A 15,747-nucleotide genomic window follows, 5' to 3' on the forward strand; every position below is an offset into this window, starting at 1 on the left:
ACACAGAGGCAGAAATACGACGATTAGATTTGTTGGAAAAATAAGAACAATTCCATTTTATTTCATTTTTTAAACAAGTACATTTACCATTTAATATATATGTAGAATGTAACACTTTGTAGTAATTGACCACAGTGTAGCAAGAACATTCACATAAAAAACAGACAAAATGCATACATTCAGATTTAAATCAATGGATAACAACAAATTATATATTACTTTTTACTCCTTTTAGAATATATTTTGCACATGAAGAAATCAACAATATGCAATGCAGGACAATGATTAACACCTGCTCATATTAGATCACAAATTATGTAGAGTAGATGCTAATTCATAGTGTTCAAGTAATCTGAAATACACTTTTGATTCTGATTTGCTTCTTGCCTAAATAGTAATTTTTAGCGTGATCACATTATATTCAGATCATATAAGTGAAAAATAGCCTATATACTTGTGATTTGATACACATTGTGATTGCACCTCATTGTGGATATACCCGATTAACCACAGCTTTCAGACCCGTAGCTGTACTGGTTTGATCACAGAATCAATACTTCATTGTGATTACAAGATTTTATAAGGTACTGAGATATACGAGCTATAACAGAGGATAGTGTGTTTGGAGGATGAAGAAGCAACAAATGTACATTTTATACAACAATCAATTCCAAAAATGCAAAAATAAATAAGAGCACTGATGATATTCATTTCTTTGTGTGGATATTAGTGTCCATTCTGAAAACCATGTAGCCAACGACACCAAAGTTAATAATATAGATTTTCTCTATATAATAAATATAGCATGTATTTGTCTGTACAGTCCACAAATAACAAGAATACATAAAGCAGACAAGGCCTTGCGGTAGTGATTGTGAGTTGTCCTGGTCCACACACACACACACACACACACACACACACACACACACACACAAAATGGAAGCCCATTTCTGCCACGTAAGAAAATTAAAATCATGCTTTTGAAAATCATAATTATGACAAAGTCATGAAATTGACATACTAAATCGAGATTATGACATGTAAAGTCTTAATTATGATGTTGAATCACATAATTATGACTATGTAATAACTATGACTTTTAATGTCGTAAGTATGATTTTTTTTTTTCTTAGGTGGTGGAAATGGGCTTCCACAGACAAACATCAAATCTGAAAAATAAATCCTAATGTCAGATTTTCATAAGGTGACTGACAGCAACGCACTGAAACACAAGACTGACTCGAACATTACATAAACCGAATGAAAAACACAAATCATTAATCAGTTCCATAACACAAAGAGAAGGAATACACTAACTATTAACGAACATGTTTTTTTTTTTTTTCTGTACTAAATCTAATACCTAGAGGCATTCCTTGGTATTGTCCAATAATATACTGTGTGATACAATAACCTGATCTGATTTAGTGAAACAACTCACAGTAAAGACACTGACTTGGAAATAAGCAGGTTACAGAAACACATGCGAAAGGTCAGCCGACTGAAAGCACAGCGCCCCCTACTGCTACATTTGTACACAGGAAAATCTGGATAACCTTTTCAAAGTGGCACATCAGAATACAGAACAATAATTAAGTGTGCAGGTCATACAGGAGCATTAAGAGGGCGGTCACACTGGATTTTAAGCATGCGGAATGATCCTGAATTATTTCAGATGCCACAACAAATATCTGAATATATAACTCTTTAGGTCTTCTGTGTTTAATAAATAATACATAACATTTAAATATACCATCTACTCTATAAATATCTATTACAGTTTCCCACGGCATTACAAACAAAGCAGCTTATCTTTTTCATTTCAGCGCAGGATGGAATTTTTATGAATGTACACTACCGTTCAAATTTTGGAGCAGGTACGATTTTTTTTCAAGAAATAAATTATTTTATTCAGCAAGGACGCATTAAACTGATCAAATGTGACAGAAATCTTTTGTAACGTTTTTTAAATGTCGTTACTATTTCAAATAAATGCTGTTCTTTTGAACTTTCTGTTCATCAAAGAATCCTGAAAAAAAAAACATCACGTTTTACACAAAAATATCAAGCAAAATCTGCATATTAGAATGATTTCCGAAGGATCATGTGACACTGAAGACTGGAATCATGGCTCCTAAAAATTCAGCTTTGCCATCACAGGATTAAATTACATTTTTAAATATAATTAAATAGAAAATTATTTTATTTCACAATATTATGGTTTCTACTGTATTTTTGATCAAATAAATGCAGCTTTGGTAAGCATGAGTCTTCTTTTAAAAAAATAAATTAATTCAGAGAGACTCCAAACCTTTGAACGATAGTTTGTGTGCATCCGCTCTGTCACCTTCGTATGCGCAAAAAAGGAAGTGAATGGATGACGGCATCTAGTGTGACCGCCTCTTAGCAGTAAAACGCACCCGACCTGAACTTCTATTGCTCCGTTTCCAAACCTAGTGAGCTGCCTACATAGGCAGCATTTTAAGGCATCATAGGCACATCTCTGCAACATTATGCTGCCTTCTAAGATACGTTCTATTGGTCAAATTCTAAGGCAGCATCGCATGCATGGAGAAGGCAATCCCAGAATGCACTGCAACAATACAGTAAAAAGAAAACGGTGGACAATACATGTGGACAATTATGAATACTTATTTTCTCTTAAAAGTATCAATAAAAAGTAAAATATGATTAAAACTGACTATTTTACCCAGTATTTTTGTGCGCTATGTGATGTTAGCTTAGCATCATACAACACCAACATTTTTTGGAATCAAGTCACTTATGAGATTGAATTTCAGTTTATGTAGGCAGTAGAGAGCAAGGCAGCACACTAGGTTGTGGAATAGAGCTCACGAGTCACCAGTGACTGGTAATCCTGTCATACAGTGAATGACCACTCATTAGCAGCATCTACTTATGAAATTTGATGTACTATGATGTTCAGTAAAACCTGATTAAAGAGCCAGATGACTCCAATTAAAAAATTGCACACTGACTGATTTCAGGTAGATCAAGATGTTTGGCATTAGAAATGTTATGCTAAACTTGAAGCTCATTAAGCTTTGGCCAATGTTCTCTGTTGTTTAGTAGCAAGGGCTGATGGGATACTTTGTGAACATGAGATGGTTTCCTCGAGAGGTTTCAGAATTACTTGTTTTCTATGAGTGTCTGCACTTTGCACACCAGGTCTCTAGCTAGAGTCAGAATCTGCTTGATATTGTGGTGCTCAGCCATTTCTAAAAAAAAAAAAAAGAAAAAAAAGAGACAACATTAAGGGATATGAGGGTGCAATAATTCAAATTATTTTATAACATCTATATTATTCAGTTTGTTATATGTGTATGTATCCTGACCGGTTACTCTTTTCCTTTGTAATGATTTGTCTGCCCTCTAGAGGTCAGAAATGTTTGTTACCTGTGCCTTATTATGAGCAGATTCCCTACACCTCTGGACCGTACCAGCGTGGATATAAGAAGCCTCGTTGCAACATCTGGGCGGCGGGATATTTGCGGTGGTCCAGTTGCGCTCCCCTTAGTTTTTTTTCTTCTTCATTTTCTCCCACATTTTATGATTATTGTCCTAGTATAAATTCCCCTAATGGGCTGAGCCTTTTGTGTTGACCCTCTTTATCTTATGGCTGTGACCTTAACACAGTTGCCTATTCAACTGAATAATATCGATGTCATAAAATAATCAAAGAAATAACCATTATGCAATTTCTCCAATTGTGTGTTTATCCAAAAGTAGCTAAAAATAAAACTAAATATAAATAAATTACTTTATAATTGAGAAATAAATATTAGATTTAGAAAAACATTTATTTTATTTAATGTTTAAAAATGTAGTTACGTGTAACAATAGATTCATACATCATTTTGAATACAACTGGAAATAAAGAAAGCCAATTTGTACATTATCAAAATGCAATTTAAATGTGGTATTTAAAATGATTGATAAATGTATTATATGATTTCTACATTTAACATGAATAAAATTGTTTAAAATTAATTTAAATGTCAATTTACTTGTCAGTTTGAGATATATATATATATATGTATATGTGTATATATATATATATATATATATATATATGTATATGTATATGTATATATATGTATATGTATATATATATATATATATATATATACATATATATACACACACATACATACACACACACACACACACACACACACACACACACACACACACACACACACACACACACACACACACACACACACACACACATATATGTAAAAAATGAATACATATTTACCATTGAAAAACTTGATGATGTCTGTAAAGTCCATATTGTTCTCTAGGATGATGTCTCTGTAGATCTCCACCAATGCAAGAGCAATGAAGAGCACAAAATGGCTGGAGGAAACACACTTAGCAGCCCAGATGGCCTCCCAAACAGCAAACACATCATCATACACCAACTCTGAGGATTTGAAACACATATGTTATGCAGTACCTGTAGTATTTAATAGGCATATTACTCATGTTTCAGTATAACTTAAACAGTCTCCATGGACAGCAGGGGGAGCTGTCATTTCTGAATTGGTTTAAACCTTAGCCCTGAGCAGAATCTCATATTCTAGTTTTTAATATAACGGGGCTTTAATACAATTAAATGTTTCTTACATAAAGCACATGGTAATGTGAGTAGAGCCGTGTGCTTAGTAATTTAAAACATATTACAGTAATATTAGGCTGAGTCACAGTCAACAAGATGGCATTGCAATTGCTTATTAGGAGCAAAAAATGGCTTCATCTCACTGCAGATGAGAACTAATAGAAGAGATTTCGACTTTTACTTTTATATTCATTGTATGCAAGTTTTCAAAGACGTTTCTTTTCTCTTTTATGTGAAAGACATCATTACCTCTTTTGAAGTCAAGAAGAAACCAGCGATAACAGAAGTAGAAGTGGGTGTAATCTCCATTCTGATGCATTAGCTCAAACAGCTCTGCGTCTAGAATCTAATTACACACAGTGAGGAAAAGAGCATAGAAATTTTAAATAAAATAAAAATCACATCCACATTTTACATTTAAAGGCATGTTGTTGAACAAACGGGTCTTTAGCAGATGTTTGACCTGGATCAGAGATCTCATGTTGGCAAAGTGGGTGTCCATCGCACCTCCATGAGGAAAATTTTGATTCATCCTTTTCATTAGTTCGGTGAAACAACTGAAAGCCATGGCCTCTGAAAGATTCAGAGAAAACGAATATGAGAAAAGCAAAACACTTGTTAATCATTTGTTCTTTTTAACCAGTGGCATGAACTCAAAAACACATGGATAACTAGGAGCAGGTTTCACAAAGACAGACTCACCATCATCTAGAATAACTAGCAAGGGAGCGAGCAGGTCACACATGCCCTGGACATATCCGATTTCAAGGTGCTGCCAGATATAACTGCAGAAACAGTCAATACAGGGATATTTGAGCTACATCACAACACCAGATGTTCTGAGTGCTTTGCCATGCAGTTGCTGAGGTCTTTTGGGTGGTTACTAGGGAGTTCCCTAGATGGTTTCTAGGGTCTTCTGGGTGGCTGCTCAATGGCCAAAGTCAAACAGCCCATCTTCAAGTGTCTATAATATTCTGGCCCCTAGATATGACTTAATTTAAGTCTGTCTGTGTTTTTACATCGCATTTTTTACCATCCGCCAGGTAAAAATGATGAGTCCGATTACAAAAAAGAAGCACTGATATAAAAAAATCTGGCCAATACGATAAACTAAAATTTGATTCTTTTCAGAAGTCCTATTTTATCTACATTAAAAATATGTGAACTGCAAGTGGATATTATGATATTCAGTACGAAAATGGATATTCATTTTGAGAAATGCTAAGGATCACATTTAATTATTTATTAAATTATTATTGTTATTAAAGATTAACCTAAATTGAGCATTAGGTGACTGCAAAGGCTATCTAATTTAAAAAAATTAATGGAAATTAGCATGTACAATTAAATATCCACCATCGGCCAATACACTAACCCTGAAGACTGAGGTCAGTAAGATTTTTTTGTACAAAAAAATATAAATAAAAAACCTATACTTTTATTCACCAAGGATGCATTAAATTGATCAAATTCGTATATTTTGTTCTTTTGAACTTTCTATTCATAAAAGAATCATGAAAAAAATTCAGCATATTAGCATATTACGCCCGTTTCACACATGATCCGTTTGTAGTACATATGTCTGTATGCGGTACATATTTTTTTTAGTGCCATGTTAACAGGTTAGAGCATTCACACTGCACATAGATGCAGTCTGGCAAGAATTACAAGAATAAATTACATCTTAAAATATGTTTAAAACAGTCATTTTAAATTGTAATATTTCACAATATTACGATATTTTTGATCAAATCCTTGGTAAGAAGAGACTTCTTTCAAAAGCATTAAAAACTCTTACTGACCCCAAATTTTGAACAGTAGCATATTCTATATTCAATGATATTGATCAACTGAAAACATTTTTTTTTTTATAAAAAAATAATAATATTGGCCAACAACTATTACTGTACTGATATATTGTGCATCACTTCTTAGAAAAGTAATAGCAGACACATGATTTGAGGTATCATTCATGTCCAGAGCACAAGCAGTGAAGGCCAATGAAGTAATGGTTTTGTTACCTGCACATGATGTTGCGCAGTTTCTCCAAGTTAGCAGGTGTGAAGAACCAGTAATTTCGGTCACAGCGCTGAACGTCTTTATCTATGCGATGCAGATTTAAAGTGTACATGTCCAAGAGCTCTTGCTGCAATTACAAAGGTGAACTGATTTAGATCATCATGAGTGTCTCAATTCACCTTATAAAATATAAAAACTCTCTAAAACATGCTTACAGAATAAGTGGTCCCTATAGAAGACACTGGAGAGGCAGCTTCATTCTTCTCAGTGTTCACAGCCAGTGAATCAAGCTGTGGGCAGAGACTCTCCATCTCTGGCTCTTCAGAGTCCTTTCCTTCAGAGCTGGGCTTTCCATGAGCTTCCTCAAGCCTGAGCTCTAACACAGGTAAAGATGCCTGCTCACTTATCTTGCTTTTGGGTGAACTCTTCCTTTCCCAAACCAATGACACTTTAGCTATAGGAATTTCTTCCATTTCAATGGCAGAGGGAGACTCGTCTGACTCCGTTTCATCTTGGGCCTCGCTCATCTTTCTTGTGCTAAAAGCTTCATGCACCAACGGCACCACCATCTCTTCAACTACTGGAGCATTCCTCTTATGCATGGTCTTCTTTGTGACAACTTTCCCTTCTGTTTGCTCTGCGCCAATGGATATTGGGAGATCTGAAGCTGTTTTCCTCTTTCCTGTTGTTTCAGCTTCATTGGGTAAATCATTGGTCTTCATAGTCTTCTTTTCATTCTCATTATCTGATCTTAACACTCTTTGTGTGGCACTTACATTGTTGGCATCATCCATCCATGTCTCAGAGTCTTTATCTTTGCTTGTTTCATTGGTTTTCACTGTTTCTTTCTCTGTACCATCATCCTTTGAAACAGACACCACCATGTCAGCGACAATCATCTGCTCAAGTGCATCTGATTCCTTGTGATCTTTTGTTACCAAAGGTTCCTTTTGAATTACTCTAATATCTTTAATTCCCACTTGGGACCTTTCAATGTCCACTCTTACCTGATTCTCGTTCATCTTTGGCTCTGGAGGAGTCGATTCCATGACCTCTGTTGCTTTGGGAATATCTGGCTCAGTTCGCAGTGTCAGTGCTTCATTTTCCGATGTCAAAGTTTTCTCTGGAGATTCACCCACTTCCATTTTGGTCATGTGGCTGTGAGCTACTTCAGGAGTCTCAAAGGCATCTCGAGCTGTTTTTAACCCCTCTGTCTTAACCACTGCCCTTTCATCAGAGCTCTCCGTGGCCTTCTTGCTTCCCTCTGATAATGTCACCACTGCACCCAAAGACTCTCTGTTAACCTCAATTTTGTTATCTTCACACTGTTTCTCCACCTCTTTGGTCTCACCTTCCTCCATCAGCTTTCGTTCCTCTCCAGATGAATTCGCAACTCTTTCCTTTGATACTACTAGCTGTGGTTGGGCTTTGAGGTTTGGCTCATGTATCCCACTGTCCTCTGTACTCAAGGAGTCCGACTGACCAGAAGTAACAGAGAAATTTCTGGAAGAGGGGTGACCAGAGTCTGGAGAACTGGTGCCAATTTGTGGTGTTCCATTTGAGATTTTGGAAAGATGTTTGACGTCGTCACTCTTGAGCTCAGACTCAATCTGGTCGACCTCTTCAATGGATTCAAACACCTGGAAAAACAAACCAAAGGGAAGTAGGCAACTCCAGAGGAAGGGGTTTTGGGAAGTGAAGAACTTCCAGGAAAGAGTGTGAGGGTGAGGAAGATCAGTCAAGTCGGGCACCATTTGTACTCACATTTTGTAGGAAAATGTCAATTTATTCAACTTTTCATGAACTGGCAGCAACATTAGTCTGAGGTTTACCTGAGTGCTGCTGCTGGAGTCACTCTGCAGCCTGGAATCTCTTTGCCTGCCTGAACTACAGCTCTGCGACGACTGAAAGACAAACACAACACATCCTTAAGTAAATATTGCATCAAATCAAAAGCAAACCTTTCAGTGTGGACCAAAAAAAGTCTCCAATGCCTGCCAAAGAAGCATTTAGGTCTAAGAAAGTCTTGTGTTTTATGGATCTGCGCTCACCTCATTGCTGATGGTGGAGTCACGGTGCATAATTCTCTGCGTGGTGCTGTCCATACTCGTCCCAGACGAACACTTGGCTAATGCCACTGCATGCTGTTCTTTCTCTCTCTGCCTAACAATGGCCTCACACCCCAGCCATTCGCTCATGTTCTGTTCGTAGCACGCTCGCATCTGCTCATCTACCTGCAGAGTTCAGAGTTTCAAAGATGGCAAATATGAGATGATCTTAAAACGAAAGTCCCTCGATAACAATGGAACAAGTGCTTTAATTCACAAACCATCTGAAATCCAATTAACCTAGGTTTGGAAAGAAGCTGACTAAAAAAATTATATCTTTTGTCAGAGGAAAAGCAACTGGGGGATGCCATGTTTCCCATATTCAAGGACATTCACTGGAAATCTTACAGAGAACAAATACTAAATTTGCGTTCACATTAGCATAATTTTTAGCAAAAGTTTGCTGCCAAAAAAAAGTCCACGGCCAATAGCATAGTGATGCACAGAGCACCAAAGTAATTCTCCTATAAAAGTAATTTGTGTTGTTGTTGGCCAATGCATGAAAAACTTAACTCAAAACTTGAATGCAAAATCTGCATGGGAAAGTGTTTCGCCCTTACGTGAAATTCCCAATCGTGCCAATTCCTATTGAAATGACTGGATTTTCCGCAGTGTAAGAAAAAAAAAAAATGTATGTGGACGTCGAAGATCTCAAAAATGAAGTTTATTATGGCATAGCAGTGGCAAAATACACAAAGCACCTTGGGTTCATCGGCGTCAGAATGAACGCCGAATAATCTCTGCTTAAACATTTTATACTGTAATACATCCGTCTTCCCTTTCAGCATGTAAATGAAGCTTAAATGTAAATTGATAACAATGAAAGTAATAGCCTTCTGTTCCCACATCTTCGATATTCTTTCAAATAAGAACAGCCAAATGTTAAGGAGATAAGAGTGTTTGAAATCCCTGTATTCAGGATGGTTCTTGATTGCCCTATATAGATGGTTCTATAGCGATCCCACGCTATAAGTGATAACATATCACTCCGGTGATACCATTTACATATTACTGAGATCGGAAGGAATTGTCTCTATGATAAATAATCTCTTTTTAGGGACAGAGCATATTTAAATGTATATATTGGAGTGGAAGTTGGATCGGAGCAGACTATAATTCCTTACAGCAGAGTTAATCTCACAGAGCAATGATAAATGTGACAGCACCTTAAAACTGTTTGGGAGGACAGTTTTAACCAAAAAACAAAACAAACACCAACCTCTTTTCTCTCAGCCTCAGACATCCCAAATCGGTAATGACCCAGCAGGAAGGGCCAGACCTCCTTGCGCAAAGAGGGCTCAACTCCACCAAAATAAACTAGTCGCAATAACTCATTTTCTTCATAGGCCTGCAAGAGAGCAGGCACACACTGAAAGCAGATAAACTGACTTCAAAGAAAAAGAAAGGTATTTGAATGTGCTATTCAATTTTTTCCCCATTATTTTACTATGTTAACCAGTCAAATCAACATCCAATATACACTGGTTTGCCTGTTTAGAGCATAAAATAGTCTGCCAGTATAAGCACACTAACGATCACAGCCACAAGGGTACTTCTGTATGGATTTATCATTGATTTTCACCCTTTAGTGCCACCACTCTGGCACTCGGGCTCTCAGCATTAGTCATCCAAACATATTGTTTGTGTGATAAGAATGAGAGAACTGCGATTAGGGACAAATGAATATTAATGAGTGTCTGGTAAAGACGCTCATTTGAATGTGGCTGCTTTGGACTCCAGGCAGGGTTGAGTATGTGCACTTACGCTACAGTCTTGAAGAAACTTCTGCCACACTTCTGTCGTGAGGCCAACATACGCATCACCAGGCACATCTGGTTCCACAATAGTATGATTAACAAGGCCAGACAGGTGAGTGCGTACTGTGGACAGGTGACGGCAGTACGCCAACCCTGAGGGAGCAAAATATGTGTGTGGTTGAATAAATAAGAGAGACATTTGAGTATGTAAAGGTCACATTTGATGAAAAAAGATGGTGTTGTGAGACTATAAAATGGATGAGTAATGAATACGAACATCCGTAGAAAGCCCGGGAGATGATTTGGTTCTTCATATTGTCACATAGTAACTTCAGAGGGGCCCTGCCAATGAGATTATGGTATTTCCTTAAATATATTTTTAACATTTTCTCATTTACATTTGTTATTATTAACATTTATTATTTGATTCATTTAAAAGTTATACATTTATACTTTAGTACAGAATATGTATAGGTTTTGCAAATAAGGTATGCAAAGAGTGGTCACTTGGGTAAAAAACAACAACCTATTGGTGCTTTTGGGTAAGGGATGTTCAATTGAATGCTGAAATAGCAGTCCAAGGTACTCAAAGTACATTTGGTGATGAATGTAGCTTTAAATCTCTAGGAGTTAAAGTCAAAAATTTTTAGAAAGCCAACATAATAATAATAATAATAATAATAATATTTACATTTGTACTCAAATTTAGAATATTAATTAGATTAAAATTTATAAATAATAATTAATTAAAAAAGTAAAAAATGTATTCTACTTTGAGTGCCTTTGACCACTAATCGTGTTTAAATGTAGGTTTACTTTTCAATTTCTGATTAAAATAAATCACTTCTATTTTTCCATTTACTTCTATAACTTGGACAATATTATATTCTGTCATTGTACCTTTCATGGTTGCATCCATTGGGAGGTGCTCCATCAGAGAAACTACTCTGTGAGCAGGAAGAGCAAGATGATTTCCTTGGTGTTGGGTGCCACATGTTTGCTCCCTGATCAATCAATTCCGGAGCCACTACCACACAAACACACACAGAGAAATCTGATTATGCATTGAACATCTGGTTACAAAAAGGAGCTTATGCAAGCAGAGCAACAAGAACCCACAATTACACCCAACCTTAAAAAAAGAAGAAAAAAATACCAGTCTGCATGGATTTAACAAAGTAATACTGGCTGCTGTGACTCTAAATTAACAGGATCATATTGCGGGTCAGATTTAAAAGCCACTATTACGATTACAAACACTTATGATCATTATATAGTATACATACATTTCAAGGCTCCCTGAAAACAACCATTAGCCCACAATTAACCAAGGGTCAAGAAATTTCACAGGAGAATGACTCCTGAACAAAACAGAAGACTCACACTGGCGACTACGTGATTGCTTGCAGACGCAGAGGCCATAAAAGCAATAAACCAGAAAGTTGGCGCATCAGACAGATACATGAACACATAAATGAGACGTGACAGGGAGAATTACAGCCGGGCTCAGGGGAGGATGGGGGCTCTCCCCGGCAGCTGCAGTGGCGCATTGGCATCAACAGGGTCTGGCGTTTAGGAGGCCATAGCCCCCTCGAGTTCAGGGACAGAGATCGGGCCAGGAAGACAGTACCCAGGGAGAGATGGGAGGTGTGGGTAACAGTCACTGTAATGAGTCAAAACAGCTCAGTAAAACCAAAAGAATGTTTATGATGGATGGTACACATAAACAGAAGAAAAAAAAAGAAGAAAAAAAGTGACATAAAATACCTTGATGGATACGAGAGGGACTATTTTCTATTATCCCTTTCTAAAAGCTGACATCTATAATAGCTGTACCATGATGGGAAAACATTTATTGGCTCAAGACCTTGTCTGACACTATTATTCAGTCTCTTACCAAATTCTGATTGTCTGTTCGGGAAAATAATGCGGAAGACATAATCTGTTGCTTCTTCCTCTTCTTTGTCTGAGACAGAACCTGAGGATCCCTGTGAACATCTATTTTTTAGCTTAGGAAATACTTTACCCTGAAAAAGAAAATTGAAGCATCAGTTCAGGATACAATGACCGCGACAGACAAGACAAGCACAGCCTCGAAATCAAGACATACAAATTACAGCACAGCGAGAGATAAAGCAGTTGTGCTGCTTTATATTTTTGTGAAAGAAAAAACTAAAAAACTAAAAAAAAACATTGTATAAAGAATGTAAACAAATTGATCTAAGGCTAATATCAAACAGAGTTATCTTAGACTAAAACAAGGGAAACGTTTTGTGTATTACTGTCTGACCTTTGTATACATTTGATGAAGGACTATAGCAGGGGTTTCCAATTCTGTTCTTGGAGGGCCAATATCCATGAGAGTTTAGCTCTAGCCCAAGTTAAACACCTGAATCAGCTAATCAGGGTATATAGTTAGGATCACTAGAAACTTCCAGGAAGGTGTGTTGGAGTTAAAGTCTGTAGGAGTGTAGCCCTCCATGAGTAGGATTGGACACCCCTAGTCTATACTAACATTACATATTGTACAGAACAATTCCTTACCTTTCCTCTCTGGGACCAAAGTGGTGGGTCTAACTGGCCGTGAGGCAGAAGACCATTTTCCAGACAGGAAAGGAACTGAAGGAGGTGACCACCACGGGGAAAACGAATCGGAGGCCTCTGAATCCCATCCTGACTAACCAGAACCACTGTTCCACCGCAGTCCACTGCAGACAAAAATATATACACAATTAAATTATTATTATTAAATAATGTGATCCATATATGTTCATTGACTATTAAATGAATGTCTTGCCATCACATATTACTAGGTTAAATACTTAATGTTTTGTACATATGTACAGTTAAAAGAGGAAATGTTTTGAGTAGTGCAGAGGAGTTAGCTAAGATCTAAACTGTTTTGATAGTCTTAATATTGAAACCATGACACAGCCTGTACAATAAGGAATTATTCATTGCCATTATTAGCAGAATTACATTGCTTTATAATCGTACAGCCTCACTTTAAATTCTCATCTCTCTCTAGAAGCAATTATGTTCTGATTGATTCTACTTTCTCTATTCGGTTCACTGATCTTGTGCATGGATGAATATGAAAAGGGCAAGTACAACTGAGGATATGGGCTGAAATTTGAGTATTCCCAAGTGGATTTACTTCATCAAAAGAGACTAGATACTGATTAATGTTAATGTTAGATATGCTTTTAACCTTTAGCAACTCAGTAGAATTTACTACTTACATTATTAAGGTCATATTATGTGTGTATGACTTATTCATACTGATCTGTCAAAATGATGGACAAATAAGATATATCAGGATGTGTGTCATTCCAGTTGTGGGTTCCAGTTGACTGTTTCTCAAACTGGCACAATGTCACCTACCCTGCTGATGACAGTGCAAGTACACAATCTCCTCCAGGCGGATTGTCATGGCGTAGTCCCAGTAAACACTGCAGGAAAACAGGTTAGATTAAGTGGCTTATGACCAACATAACTGAATAATATAAACCAATAAAGAATAGAAATGCTGCAGTTTAAATAAACATTTTGAAACATTCACAAGACCTTAAAGCTTCTCTTTTGTTGCCACCAGATTTATAAACGATTCTCATTTGAAATTTAGGAAGATTCAAAACAGCGATTAAAAATGGGGAAATGAACAATCCTGTAATATTACATCTTATCATATCAAGTTAAAACTCCCATTCAAAGAGATAATTCAAAATACTACATATATAATTAAAAATTCAACCATATTGTCATTGGTTTAGACATCTTTTTAATAAAATATGAACCAACCTTCTTTCCTTTTTAAAAAGTGTTTATTCTGTTTATCTTATAAACTGAACAGAGTCCCACCTCTTCTCATAGTCAAGATCCCCCATGGAGCCGTTCATTAGCTGATTTGGCGTCCATTTCAGAGTCATGCAGTAAGCCGTCTGGTGCAGAGAGAGGTATCCTGGGATTGCTTCCATATCATCCCTCTGAAATTACCACAACAGAAGCCCATGTTACAAAGCAAATCTTTAATCAATAATAAATTCTGTTCATATTGGTTTCGGCGACTAGGTTTGTTTTGCACTTTTTATTTATTATCCATTTAAATCACAATAAAAAAAAGTAATTTAATGTTTACATAAAATAAGCAATTTACAGAAAGAACCCCCTAAAGATCTGTGATAATCCATAGCCGTGTCATGTATTATTTACCGGCTGCACCAGTACGTTGTTCTTGCCGAACAGGAGGGTCGCTCTGGAATTCTGATGAAGAGACTCTACGTAGTCTCTGGCAGAGGGGGAAGGAGATGGCCTTTCATCCATACTACTACTGGAGTGCCTTTTCTGAATCTGAACACACACGCAAAATATGACATCAGCAACCTAGCAAACAAAGAGTTATGGTAACTATTCATCTTGTTTTCCTAATATTATGCCTCCACATCTATCCGTTCAAGGTGGAAAAATGTTTGCCCGCAGGCGAGTCATTAGATGAATACTTAAGTCTCCTCTTTCATATATCAAAAAGCCACTCCGGAGCAAAAACCGGGCTTTTACATCTCTCTAGCAGATATTTGTTATACATCAGAAAACAAGCCTGAAGTGTAATGTACTCAGATCTATCGGAGACGAAAAACAAGCACTGTGTGTCCTGCTGTTGTGTGGGTGTTGGCTATGGCCAGAGAGGGTGATCAGTCAGGAATCTGACGGCTGGGTTGGTAATGGAGCTGGGTAATGATGTGAAGCATTTCTCTTGAGTAGAGGTTCATATTCTCCTCAGAAACAGCAGTCACACTCAAATACACTGACCACAGCATGACTCTTATGGACCACAACCCGCTTCACAGGTCTTTGATGGAGGAACCACACTGATTTCAAAGGCTAAAACATCACTGAACACATCCACAACTAAACTGGCTTGCTCTGAAATGTTGAGATTTTGTTTCTTTTGATTTTGCTTTATCATAAAAAAATGAGTTTAGATGTAGAAAATACCCTTACTGACACTGACAAACAATACTGAACAATTAAACAAAAGATCATTACCATTAAATGGATCTTACGAGTCCAGCATCCTAAAGCTCAATTGTTGTGCATTCAAAACTGCTAACCAACATACACAGTGTTGAAAGTACTGTAGCATAATACTGAAAAACAAGCCTTATTGGTTGTCACTATGTATTATGACTTTAATGTGACATGCAAGTGACTGACTATA

General features: G+C 36.8%; 1 protein-coding gene across 4 annotated transcripts in view; it reads right to left on the reverse strand.

The window, feature by feature from the left end:
* Nucleotides 1-451: 451 nt before the first annotated feature.
* sgsm1a (small G protein signaling modulator 1a) overlaps nt 452-15,747 on the reverse strand; it is a 46,738-nt gene continuing 31,442 nt past the window's right edge. For 2 of the 4 annotated variants that reach the window (XM_082170163.1, XM_082170166.1), the window contains 19 exons: nt 14,742-14,879; nt 14,391-14,515; nt 13,914-13,981; nt 13,074-13,237; nt 12,427-12,556; nt 12,028-12,192; nt 11,430-11,556; nt 10,807-10,871; nt 10,537-10,682; nt 9,992-10,120; nt 8,716-8,898; nt 8,497-8,568; nt 6,880-8,304; nt 6,667-6,791; nt 5,348-5,430; nt 5,109-5,218; nt 4,895-4,991; nt 4,283-4,450; nt 452-3,239 (listed from right to left, as the gene is read on the reverse strand). In XM_082170163.1, coding sequence (XP_082026289.1) covers nt 3,151-3,239; nt 4,283-4,450; nt 4,895-4,991; nt 5,109-5,218; nt 5,348-5,430; nt 6,667-6,791; nt 6,880-8,304; nt 8,497-8,568; nt 8,716-8,898; nt 9,992-10,120; nt 10,537-10,682; nt 10,807-10,871; nt 11,430-11,556; nt 12,028-12,192; nt 12,427-12,556; nt 13,074-13,237; nt 13,914-13,981; nt 14,391-14,515; nt 14,742-14,879 — 3,609 coding nt within the window. In that variant the 3' untranslated portion in view covers nt 452-3,150. The remainder of the gene's footprint in view (nt 3,240-4,282; nt 4,451-4,894; nt 4,992-5,108; nt 5,219-5,347; nt 5,431-6,666; nt 6,792-6,879; nt 8,305-8,496; nt 8,569-8,715; nt 8,899-9,991; nt 10,121-10,536; nt 10,683-10,806; nt 10,872-11,429; nt 11,557-12,027; nt 12,193-12,426; nt 12,557-13,073; nt 13,238-13,913; nt 13,982-14,390; nt 14,516-14,741; nt 14,880-15,747) is intronic. The other 2 variants (XM_082170164.1, XM_082170165.1) reach the window with 2 other exon arrangements.

The sequence above is a fragment of the Leuciscus leuciscus genome, assembly GCF_965113295.1.
Source record: "Leuciscus leuciscus genome assembly, chromosome: 5".
NCBI lineage: Eukaryota > Metazoa > Chordata > Actinopteri > Cypriniformes > Leuciscidae > Leuciscus > Leuciscus leuciscus.